This window comes from Pseudochaenichthys georgianus, chromosome 13 (genome assembly GCF_902827115.2).
Source record: "Pseudochaenichthys georgianus chromosome 13, fPseGeo1.2, whole genome shotgun sequence".
Lineage (NCBI taxonomy): Eukaryota > Metazoa > Chordata > Actinopteri > Perciformes > Channichthyidae > Pseudochaenichthys > Pseudochaenichthys georgianus.
The window spans coordinates 16,520,376-16,533,550 of record NC_047515.1 but is presented as its reverse complement, the minus strand read 5'-3'; the positions used below and the strand labels follow the sequence as shown (position 1 = coordinate 16,533,550).

The following is a 13,175-nucleotide window of genomic DNA, read 5'->3' as shown; positions in this document are numbered from 1 at the left end:
GGAACTCGATCCCACCTCCAATCAGAGACCAGACCACATTCACTTTATTTAAATCCCAACTCAAAACCTGGTTAGTGAGGAATCAGCTCTGCCAACACTGACCCAATCTTCTGCTCCTTACAATCCACCGCCTGTGTTTTAACATGTTCTTTTGTTTTGTTTTAATGTTCTGTATTTTAAATTGTTTTATTTAAGTATCCCAGTAATGACTGTTGCTTGTTTTAAATGTATTGTATTTACTTGTTTAAAATGAAATGTGTTTTAGGTTGACTTTTAAAATCTGTCCAGGGACTACAGATGAAAAATAGCCTCTTTGCTAACTCTGGCACGTTTACAGAAATGTTCATTAATGTGCACTGTCCCTGTTAAATAAATGAATAAATAAATAAATAAATAAGAGAAAGCAGTTTATTGGAAAATGTTTAAAAAATAGGAAAGAAAAAACTCTGCAGCTGAATACATTGATCCTAATGATACAAGCATAGACAACATTTACATGAAACCTTAAACAACTTCAGGAACAAAACAATGAATGTAACAGTTTTAATCTGAGACACAACATCATTTCTGCTGACATTTATTTCCCAAACAGCTAGTAAACTTGCTTTGACCGTCTCCTCTGGCAAAGAAACAGAGAGGTTTAGAACTGAAATGTTTTTTATAGCTACTCTAATGGCTTGGATGTAAAACCTTTTATTGTTATCTTAACTCGCTTTTTACCCCTAAAGCAATGCCAAAATGTAACACACACTTACATATTCTGAACTTTTTATTAGACATAGCACACTCAAAATAGATATCCATTCAAAGTACCATTACATTGTTTAAGAGAAAAGTTTTTTTGTTGTCAATTATACCTTCTACAGTATATTTCAAATCACCGGCATTTTAGGTGTTTCACCTGTATTAAAGCAACAATCTCAACCTCTTGGTTTGCAGTCTCTTTCTTCTTCTACAACGTCGATGTTCTCATCCGTTCATGCTCAGTCTCCTGCTCTCCTCCTGGAGCCAGCTGGTAAATAAAAAGGTAAAGGATCAATCAGTGAATGATGATAATGTTGAATATGAACTGCATTGAAGCTCGGCATCAAGGCGCTGATGTCATCTATCGCAATGGAAACAATAAGCTCAGCACCGCAGGGAGTGGGAAGTGAGTCAATATCTTTACGCACACAGAAGCCTGTGGACAAGCTTACAAGTGTTGCTGTATTGGATGTGGGATTCATAAACTGCAATACAGTATGAACAGCAGCCGCAGGGGCATTAGCAACAAGTCACAGCATAGCTTTCACGTGAGCGTTGTGGCGGCAAGCATGGCAGCAAAAGAGATAGCAGCCAACATTTACCTTGAAGTAGTTTGGCATTTTGGAAAATATTCTTATTTGCTTTATTGACAAAAGTTAGATGAGACAATTATTATCATTAAGTGGTATCAATCTGCTCATCTCAGCCAAAAAGTGAGAAGTTTAAGTGTATTTCCCAAAATGTCAAATAATTCCTTTCAGTACACACACCTGAAGGGGTGCATTGGATACATGCAGAGGAATATGCCATGTGAACAAACAGCAGACTCAACACAACGGCCTGAACTAGCTCCAAGCTGCTTTTATTACACATTGCAGCTGTTTTCTTTGGACTGGCTCATTTTCTTTACCTACAACTCTCCGAGAACCAGTTCTTCTTCTTCTGCCTGCTATAAAGGCAAACACACATATATGTCACACATATTTTACGAATTGTTCTTTCCCAATTACTGAGATTATAGAAACTAATAAAACTCACCGTTGATATTTCTGGCTGGTCTTTCATTATCCTCTTCAGTGTTGGCAATACCTGAAAAGTCAGTTCCTGAAGAAAAAAGCAAACATCTCTAAAGTAAAATCGAATTATTTTATACAGAAGAGCTTTGTTCTGTTCTGCTTGAAAAAAGAATCAGGTTACATTGCTGTTTTTCAGCCTTAATATAGCAATGATGACAGACACCTTGTATATTAACATACTGTATGGATAATCAGCTGTTTACATATTTATTTCAATTCCATGTAATCACCCAGCCATTAGTAACCATAGCATAATGTTATTGTGGTTATTCCTTATTTATGGGGTTACTTGTAGTAAATTACTTAACATTCTGTGAACCTGAACACCATTGATGATTATAGTGACACAACTAGGATAATGAAGCCCATTGTTTATAAAAAACAAACTATTAAATCCTTACATGTCTGTTCAAATCTCATTCAGTTTTACTCACCTTCCAGGGCTATGTTGGTGGTGCCATAGCTGCTTGAGAACAGAGGGCCTGCAGACAACAGCATTCATGCATCTTTTAGATGATGCATGATATAAAACTACTGACGTATTGATTTCACTGAAATATATGTACCTTCAATGACCCTGGTAACATGGGTGATGGACGGTTGAACTTCAATGACCCTGGTGACCTTGGTGATGGACGGTTGAGCTTCAATGACCCTGGTGACCTTGGTGATGGACGGTTGAGCTTCAATGACCCTGGTGACCTTGGTGATGGACGGTTGATCTTCAATTACCCTGATAACCTTGGTGATAGTGGGCTCCTCTTGGATAATCCTTGTAACTTTCCTTTCATCAGGAACTATAATGGCGAAGAAGAAATGTTTCATTATTAAAGGCAAGGAGCGTTCCCGTTTTACGCTGGTTTCACAACAAAACTGACCCTTCACCGCATCAGAAAGGTTTGCTTTGAATGAAACGTGATTCATAATCTATTTCCGCCATTTTTTTTTTTTTTTTTAAATAGTTCTTGCACTGCTGTTTTATTTTCATAAATTGTGTTGCTTCATGTTTGTGTTTCAAAACAGTTTATATGGCTGACTGGTAAACAATTAGCCAGAAGCAGAAAAGAGATTTCTTATTTCTCTCTCAGATTATTGCTACTCCAGCTGTCAAATACTGTATGTTTTTATGTGAAATGATGGATTCATAATGAAAATGGTTGGTGATTGATCAGTACATGTTTCAAGTTAACAGACAGTAGCCTTCCTATTCATTGCCCGATTCTATGCATGGAACCGTTTTTTGTTGTCATACACTGTGTTAGGAATCACATGACTACTGTACCTTCTTGGATGACACGAGTCACGGTCCTCTCTAATAACGACAGGAGATATTAAGCCATTAATGACGGTGAAGAATGTAAACAAATATGGTATTTCATAGCCAAAATCATCATATGTACGCTACTTACTCATAAATGTAAGGGGGATTTCCTGATATCTGAATCCTGAGATGTACTGCAAAAAAAGAAGGAAATATTTGACCACAGATGATACTACTCTAACAGCAGGGATTCAAGTTGGATCATCCATACCCTGTGAAATACAAATAAACCAACTGCTGAGCACAGTCATAACACCCTGGTTCCAAACCACTGCTTGATGCTTTGAACAGATGGTTTTCAAGCTGATTCTTTTCTTGTAATTTATATTGAGTTACATAAATTGTATTTTGGCAGCCTTAGAAGAAATTAAAACAACAAACACCTCTATTTTGAAAACTACACATTGTATTTAATAAGCCTCACAGCTTTAATACAAATAAGTCATTTGTTGATCTCTTACCCTGATCTGCATGTAACTGATGAGCCTCTTCAATAGCACGAGCCAATCCTGGCTGCCAACAGGGATATCTGAAAGAAAACACAGGGCGGTAATTATGGTTGGGCCTTTACAAAAGTAAAATAAAAAGAGAGTGCGTCATTTGATTTGTAAATCGTACCTCCAGGATACAAGACTTGGTTGACAAAGTGAACGACTCCATTTGTGGCCATGATATCAGATTCAAGGACTAGGACAGAGTTCACTTGCATTGAGCTGTTTGCCTGAAGGAAACAATTACAAACAAGTAAAACAAAAAATGAAATGATTATTCTTTTACTGAATTATTTAAACACATTTTAATAGCGTCATCCTTAAAGACACAACAAAGTACATTAATACCAGAAAATGGATCTTAAGGTATATGACTAATTGACTTAAGATAAGAGTTTAGTCTATTTAGTCTTATTGTGCTAAATACTTACAAACATCACTCTGAGGTTGCTGCCCTGAAGGGACCTCAGAAGGTTTGTCACCCCAGACTCCAAACCACCACCAATGAAGATACCATTATTGATGTGATACAAAAGGATGGTTCTGAGAGCATCGGTGTCACCTGGAAAAAAGATGGCAAACCATCAACTAGCAACATGCATTCCGTGGTTGTGGTTTAACACATTAAACGATAGAAGGACTATATAGAGACATACTCCTTAACAAGGACAAATCACTGCTGCTCAAGCCAGCAAAAGCTTTGTCGCTTGGGGCAAACAGAGTAAAGTCTCCCTCCTGTTTCAGCAGGTCGGTCAAGCCAGAATCTTCCATTAGAGACAAAAAGATCCTGCAGCAACGAGAAGAAAATCACAGTTATTACGCTGTTACAGAAACCACTAAAGACAGCATTTTGTCATTACTATATGTGCCATGTGGGTTTTAGGGAACGATACAGAAAGATGTGGTTTGAGTATTATGCTGCATTGACTACCACAGTCACTTTTCCACATAAATGCTCTGTACTTACTTGAACCCTCCATTTTGTGTCAGAATCTGAAACATAGTATTTTCCGCTGGTCTCAACAGAGTTCTCATGAGATGAAGGGCCCCGTTGCTTCCTTCTTTACTGCCTCTTATTAGACACGCATTCTCAATGCACACAGCCTGGAGAAATAGTCCACAAGTCAAGGGTATTAATGTTAAAGTATGTTTCAAAGATCTGACGATTGCGTCAAATATCGCAGGTAAAATATTTTAAAAGTACAATAATAATAAATAAATAATAAAAAAGACGCTTATGTCATTTATAGATGGAGTGAATATAGGTTGTGTTTCGTGAGACCCAGCAACAATTTGTGGGCACAACTTAAAAGGAGACGCACCGAGCGATAGATGAAGACCCTCAGAAATCTTCCTCCAATAGTTTCTAGCTGCTGACCGTTAAACAGCTGTCCCAAGACGACCTTACTCTTCAAGATGTGGTTCTCCAGGATAATTCTGAGCAGACTCTGATCCATCGACATCACCTCATCTGTAAAGGAAATCAATTGTTTTATAGTTCCTATAAAAGAGTAAACATACCAGCAACATTCTAGATTTCCTTCCGATTCATTGGCTTAAGCTAAATGAATGCTTTTTTATATTCTTATTATTTAAAACATAATGTAAAACATAAGATCAGCAGCTGGAAAACTAAGTGTGATCAAAGACACATCTGCTGTCAGTGACTTGATTTACTGCACAGTTGGTGGACCACACAACACATGATTCCTGTTCCTGTTACATCCATCTGTTGCCAGTGCATTCCTTACACCCATTTAAAACCATTTAAAAGAGAAATGTTCTCTGTCGTTCTTGATCATCTCTACTCCCTTTAGGTGAAGTCCAGGAATGTTCTCTGGGGGAGTGGACACTTGCTGTTACATGGCATAAAGCTTCTGCAGTGTGCCAATAAATGTATAGTTTCCCTAAAGCTCCATACATTTACACATATTGACTAATGACTCAGCACATGAGGGGTAAATACAAAACAAATCTAAATATCACCAATTATTCCAGAATGTGACTAGAGTAGAGTCTCGAGAATGGACCCAGGCTTTGTCTTCAGCCACCAACTAAATAGAGGCGTGCTTTATTGAATCACCAGTATGTTACTCACCATTGAAGACAGTGTTGAGGGGGGCAAGCAAAGTGTACTCAGCGTCAGATTGCATGGAAGCAGAAAGGCCGAGCTCAGACACCATGTCTCCAAAGGTAGACTGGGAACTTCCAACCAGTTCCATCACCTGTTTAGCTTGAGGCGCAAAGGGAATTTAAACACCATTAAAAATATGGATTACAGAATAACAATATATGTATTAATGTAGTAAATCGGGTAATCATTAATAAGGGGAAAATGTGCAAGTCTAACCTGAGTCTGGCATGAGCACTTGATCAATAAGGTGGATGACACCATTGGTGGTGAAAATGTCCTTCTTGAGCACCATCTTGATGCCATTGACTGTTAAACTCTCGCCATCACAGCCGATCTCAATGTTGTTGCCCTCCAGGGTCTCGTAGGAGGTGCCACCCATGATAGCCTCAGAGCACTGGACAGAGTCCAGGATGTGGAAATTCAGGAGAGCTGAAAACGCAGGACCAAGTTTTGAATTATTATGTGGTTGAGGGATATGGGTAGATGTTTATTTGAGTGGGTTGGTTGACTGCATTGGCTGTTTTATATCCTCTCTTATGTTATGTTGCAGCTGAGGATATAACGTCCTGGGAACCTGAGGAACCCTTAGATCCCTTGGGTCCTCGACTGAGAAGGCTTGTGATTTCGTCACCGTTCTGTTTAACTTTGTGTGAAATGGTCTGATCTGGTCTCACATCATAAGGGGAACTGTGGGCTAATAAAACAGTTTGGGATGTTGCCAATTCGACCAGTTTGCTCAATGAAGCAGCTGTTTCTGGCCTCTCGGTGTTGTATGAACGTTTTGTATTTGTACGTTTGAGATTCTGCACTTTTTGGTGTTTTTTTGCCCCAGGATTTTCAAACCTTAAAGTCATTTAAAGTATTTACCTTCTCTAATTAAAGATTAAAGTGGTACTATTCTTGCATATTTTTAAGAAAAAAATATTTAAGGACACATAAGTGTTAAAGGATGTGTTGCATTCGTTGACCTTCATCGAGAACTTAATGCACTACTTGAATCTTCAAAAGTATTTTTATTAGGCTTTAACAAAACGTTGTCATGCACAGCTTGCCAGATGTGTTTAAGTTCCAGATTCAATGTGGCGCCATCTGTTTTGAGTTGAGGCAGTTGAAACATCACTTTATGGGGAATTAAGCCTAGGATAAAGGTTGCCAGGGACTCATTGCATTTCTTTGCCTTTACCTTCATCAATCAATATAAGTATGGTTCTATTTGCAACAGTTAATATAAACATCAGTCTCAACAACAATGTTTTAAATGACTGAGTGGTCTAAAGAACTGTGAGACACCTCGTTGTGTTTACCTTTGAGGACCTCCTTGTCGCCCTGAAGTCTTTCCAACACTTCACTGCCCAGAGTCTCAAAGGCTTCGTTGGTGGGAGCAAAGAGAGTGAAATGTCCTGGCTGACCCAGCTTCTCCAGCAGACCAGAGTTTTGAGCCACATCCTAAATTGTTATCACATAATTACTTTTAGTGAACATCAACATACGATATATACACTGGAAACATTTGCAAAAGCAAGACATTACAACCTTACAATTTTGCAGTTTTTGATTTATGCATCTGCTTTATTTTCTATATTGCTCTTCATGCTTATATTGAAATTGGAAAACGTGTTAAATTATTTCATACTTTGTTCAGAATCCTTGTTTCTTGAAGTGCTAAAAATATTTCATCAATGTTTGGGTTTCCTTACACTCAGGGTTGTCAGGTCATCGTTAACCTCAATGACATCCTGGATTGTGTTGCCAACAGCTTTGATAACACGGTCAATGACATGCACAACTCCATTGGTGGCAATCTGGTTACCATGGATAATCCTGGCGCAGTTCACAGTCACCACCTGCACAAAACATTCACATCAATGTTATACCACTAAAGTGTCTCTAGTACAAGGGACTGCTATGATAATACTATATGATAATACTCACCCCATTGGAGTAATGATTTATTTGAAGACCAAGGTCATGGTACATGGAAGTGACAGTCATTCCATTCTTTAAATCTTTGGTCAAGAGGCGTTTGTTGACCATGTGATAATGCAGAGCGTTGTACAGTTCAATGTTGACATTGCTGATTAATGCGCTCCTCATTTCCTGTAAGATGAAGAGAAGGACATTTTAAAACCTGAAAAAAAAAGAGCCAAAACAAAGATTTTTGTTTTGCTTTTGACTCACTTCATCCAAAAGCTCCCATGCATCATTGCTGGGGGCAAAGATGGTAAACGATCCAGATCCCTCAATCTCAGGCCTCAGTTTAGAGATTTCAGAGTATTTTTGGGTTGAGGTGGCCTTCACCACACCCAAGGTGCCATACACATTGTCGATCGGGGCCACTAAGAAATAATATGTATACAATAAGCATTATTAGAGGTCTGTCTGCCATTCGTATAAAATACTTGAAAGAAAGACTATTTATGCGTTGACAATATGCTACACCAACCTTTTTTTGGTTGTTTGGATTAATTTCATAAATAGCTCACAGCTGCTCTACAGTTGGAGGAAATATCCTCATCTAACCTTTAAACATGTACAACATCGTAGCACTGTACCTGCAGGGCATCCACGCATGCCTTCCAGCTTCATGTACCCTGGGCAGCACTCATAAAGCACAGTCCTGCAGGCAAAACACATGGATCACAAACATGGGTATCATCTCAATTCAGTAAAACATCATTTCACATGCTGTTTTCAAGCCTCTTTCAACATAGATGAGTGAGACATTTTATGGCTGCCATGTTGTGAACTGATCCATCATTTCACAGTGGTTTACTGTGTCCATTGTTTCCAGATGTTACTCATTATTTCCTACATTACCCACATGTGATCCTACAACTAGCCAAAACCTACTGGAGATGGCTGCTACCGTTACAGTAGTAGATTTACATAACCAAGACCTCCTGTTTGAAGTTAAGCAGTTAGTTTGGACTCTACTTGGCATTTGGTTAACCTCAGCCACATTAACATGTCATGCCTAGAGAACCTGCTGTAATTACAGTTGAGTTTAAGGTAATTTTGGTTGACACCCTGAAAAATGGTTTGATGGTAATTATAAAAACTGTTGAATTAAACTGAATTACATAATTTAACTGAATCAGACCTTTTTACAGACAAGGATAATTGTGATTTATAAAAGATACAAATGAAACATTTGTATTTACTGTTGTACCAACATTTAGGAATACCTTTCTGCTTTCTACGCACTGTAAACAGCACTGGACACTGTAACCCGAGTAGGATATTAAAACTGCAGCTGCTACATATAAATATGTCAAAACAGTACCCCTTGTATCAGCAGGTTTAAACATGTTTAAACTATTTCATTGTTTCCAGCTTTTGGAAAAAAAGACATTTGCAGATGTACATTTTACCTCAAGTAACTAACAGGTATGCAACAATACAAATAAACCACATATATATATATATAGTAGTGGTTAACAATGCCAAATGCGTCCAGAGTTGGCTGGGGAGTTTATTAGACTGCCAAGATTTTTTGTTAGAAAACTATAACAAATAAGCTGCTCCCCCCTCCAGATGTTTGCTTAAAACTGGCACCATGTGACACGTAGCATTACATTTGATTGTCTTAAAAGTGTATAGGAGTACTTGTTCTTCAGAACAGAAAAGTAGGAGGAAGATAAGGAGTGTCCCAAGGTCTACCAGTTCCTCTTTATCAGCGCCATGTTTAGTTCAAAACGAACTAAGTGAATTAGGCAATATGGTAAGATACAAAGTCTTAACTGGATTGAAAGATCACACAACTTAAAACATGCTATAGATACAATCATTGTGAATAGTTGCTCTTGGGCAAAAACCTACAGTAGTGTAATTCTAAACCCTTCAATAAAAGCATTATGCTTTAAGTTAAAACATGTGTTAACTGTCTCAGACAGGGTACAGACCAAAGCCTCTGGGTCATGGCAAACGGCACTGCTTGAACCACTATAATTTAATCATAGTTGAATGGAGTCGGAGGGACTGGGATGAGATCACACAAGCCCTGTTCCGGCAGAGTCAGCGAAAGCCTCGCTACATTGCTTTCCCACACAGAGGGATCATAGTGTTGGAAACGTTTGACTTGTCAGCATCTCTATAAAATGTCCACATAGATCATGAACACTTTCCCAAACACAGAAAGTTTTATGTGGCTTTATTCCAATTCAACCCATCACTAATAAGCAGTTTGGTTGAACAGGGGTTTCTTTGGGACAGAGCTGCTTTGTAAGCAGAATAATTTTCACTTGTTGAATCAGATAAGTATACGTGTATTATGGCTGGCTAAATCAAGTTATAAACCAACAGTAAGTTAGACTTTACTATGTTATATATGTCTCCCTTGAAAAAGAGATCAATGATTTCAAGGGATACACCTGGATAAAAAGGTTTGAAATTAAATATGTTCAAGATGGTTCCTTTCTGTAACTTCTACGGTATAGTAGGAGATATCTCATATTTTATACAAAATGTAACCTTTAATGTACCTAAATATATTTGATATAAAGGTTCTTGTCCTTTTTTTTCTAAATCAGAGAAACTGATAATGTCAAAGGTTTACAGTATATACTCTTCCAAATCTACATCTCCAGCTGCTTTTAAATCAGTTCCTGTGAAATGTCGGATGTCATTGAACTGAAACACCTATTTAACTTGGCATTGTGTTTTCGAAATGGGAAACATCTTCGGAGCTCGTAGAAGAAAGGGTGGGAGGAAAGATGGGAGGGTAATACTGTAGGTTGGGCTTGGTAAGGTAATATGATCTTTGTCACGATAACTAATGTGTTTTCAATGAATCTTTAGCCGCGTTCACACTGCGGTACTTTTCCCACAAAGGTTCATGCGAACTTAGTTCATGATCGCGTTCACACCAAAAAGAGCCGGTACTAAAAGTAGTTCATGCGAACCTTTTTACCCCCTCGAAAGTCCCTGCTAGAAAGCAGGGACTTTCGAGCAGCTCTTTTTTGAGAAAAGAGCTATATTCCTGATTGGCTGGGCGGATTGCAAACCACGCCCCGTAAAACTCCCAAAAAGTTTTGTGAAGCCGCCATTTTATTATCCTCGCATTAGCATTATTAACATTAGCATTAGCCCAGCGCAGAAACGCAGAGAGACTAATTTATGGCAACACAAAATAAAACATGGGAGCGGTGGAGATGAGGAGGTGTCGGCGTTCTGGCGATTTACTCGGAAAGCTTCAGTAGAAGCTGCTGGGAGTCCCAGCAGCTTCTACTGAAGCCAGTCCCCAACTCCGGGGACTTCCGGCCGGGGACTTTGGGCGGCAGTATACGCCGTGAAGTGGTTTGCGGCCTGCCAGTAAACCCAAAGCAGAAGAAGAAGAAGTGACGTCAGCGGCTTCATTTGCCTAATCCACCCCCAGGGACTTTTTCTGGTGTGAACGCGATCTGTACTTAGTTCATGCGAACTAAAGAGTTCGCATGAACTAAGTTCGCATGACCCTTTGTCGGAAAAGTACCGCAGTGTGAACGCGGCTTTTGATTCCCAACTAAAGTAACCAAGCTAAATTCATCAGCTAATATAAACATTTGCTCAACTCAAACTGGAATCTATTTGTAATACCTATGGTTTTGCTTTCAGTAGACCATTGCATCAGTTTACCATTACATTTAAGTGTGTATTTTGTATTATTAACGTAAAGAAGCCAGGTCTATTTGGAGTACTAAGACTTAATGTATATGCTTGTGGGTGTGAGAGGGATGGGAACTCAGGGGACTGGAACAAAAAGAGGAAAAGAGGTTGACTGGAATGATTGAAAGAAATGAATTGATATTTTCCATTCGTGAATATAGTCAACATTTCGCAGCCACATCATATACTGGAATCAGAGGTTCACCACTGTGGCTTTCAAGGATGGTCCAGCTTCCGTGGTTATAAAAAACCCTCACATGAGGTTTATGGGATCAAATAGGACAGTCTCCAAAACAAAGAATTCAGGACTGCCTCCACAACTGTGTTTTTCATTTTAAGCGGCGGAATCATTCAAAGTAAGATAACAGATGTTTGTCTCTGTGGAAACATTAAAGTTTGCATGAAAACCCTTAAAGACGCAGGCACGCGAAAATATGCAGTATTTCCAACTGATGTTCAGGTTAAACTATTTAGTCATTCAATTTGCTTGTAATTTTAGGATGGGCAACGTGTCCTATTGGAAACATGAAACAACACTTACGCTTTCTTTCCACAGATAGACCCGCGGTACCAATTACGACAAGTGCTGAAGTACTTCTTCTTGGTCCCCATGAATTGTTGGAGTGCGCAGACATTGGGTCTGAGGAGAATTGAGGGTAAAAAAACAAGTGATGAATTATTATTGGCAGGCAAAGCACATGGGAAATATTATGGAAACAATCCACATTTAAATGTTAAAAACAGACTTGCTGGGAAGACACTGTCAAGAATGAGTAATTATTTGTACAACTACCCTTGATGCTTATGAGACCAGACAGGCAAACATAAATCACTATCACCATATCCACTCCTGCTGACTATGATATTGGTTTAAGATTTAAGAAATCATTTGAAAAACTATAACACGTCTTACTCCTTTACAAAGTGAGATGTAATATCATATTATGAGCAATGTATGTGAAACTATTGTGACTGCACTATATATCAGATTACATAGAAAAACAGAACACAGACACATGCAGAAATCAAATTAATAACTGATGCTTTTAATGCAAGTAATCAAACATGGTATCACAAGGGTATTAAAAATGCAATAATCAAATTACAATTTAACCATAATGAAAAATATGAATCTTACCCTTCTTTTCTTGCCCTGATGCGACTATGGGCAACTATCTTGTCATAAGCTGAAGAGTCAGCCTTGTCAAATGCAGAAAGCACAAAAAGTGCAAAGGCAGCTACAAAAAGGAGCTTCATCCTTGGTCTCTTAGCTCGCCCCTCCAGACTCAGATTGTGGGAGCAGACTCAGAGTGGGAGTTTATATAGCACAAGTCTCACCCTCCACTCAAGGAGGATGGCAACATCTTGTGCATGCATAGACCACCCAGAACATTTGTTCATTTGTATCTACCAAGCCTTTTCCTTTCTTGTGTGTGTGATTAATTCAAATGTGTTGTAATTAGTGGTTTATCTCCCATATTAAATAATTTACGGAGGGTCATTAACACAAAGAACATGGGAACACCATTACATTCATAAAATGTCTTTGACAATCTTCTTTAATACACATTTAAAAGGCACACACATGTATATGCATTGCTAAAAGAAGAGGCTTTGTTATGGTGAAACATTCTAAATGTGTTTATTCCACTTGTTTTAATACATGTAGCCACATCACAGGGAACACTTTTACTCAAGGAAGATTGCATTGAATTGAAAATAAGGCAACTGATCAGGGCACATTACTTTTATTATTTAATAGATTT

The 13,175-nt window shown here is 38.4% G+C and overlaps 1 protein-coding gene across 1 annotated transcript; it reads right to left on the bottom strand.

Annotated features, from left to right (window-relative positions):
* Window positions 1-394: 394 nt before the first annotated feature.
* On the bottom strand, window positions 395-12,685 carry postnb (periostin, osteoblast specific factor b). The gene is made up of 22 exons (XM_034097191.1): window positions 12,548-12,685; window positions 11,951-12,049; window positions 8,319-8,383; window positions 7,945-8,102; window positions 7,699-7,863; window positions 7,464-7,610; window positions 7,071-7,212; window positions 5,983-6,195; window positions 5,731-5,865; window positions 4,955-5,103; window positions 4,600-4,736; window positions 4,289-4,419; window positions 4,064-4,194; window positions 3,760-3,862; window positions 3,603-3,670; window positions 3,230-3,275; window positions 3,103-3,132; window positions 2,387-2,617; window positions 2,255-2,302; window positions 1,783-1,848; window positions 1,655-1,693; window positions 395-1,012 (listed from the first exon to the last, which is right to left on the bottom strand). The coding sequence occupies exons 1-22, from the start codon at window positions 12,664-12,666 to the stop codon at window positions 984-986; spliced, it is 2,451 nt and encodes an 816-aa protein (XP_033953082.1). The 5' UTR covers window positions 12,667-12,685; the 3' UTR covers window positions 395-983.
* Window positions 12,686-13,175: the final 490 nt, after the last annotated feature.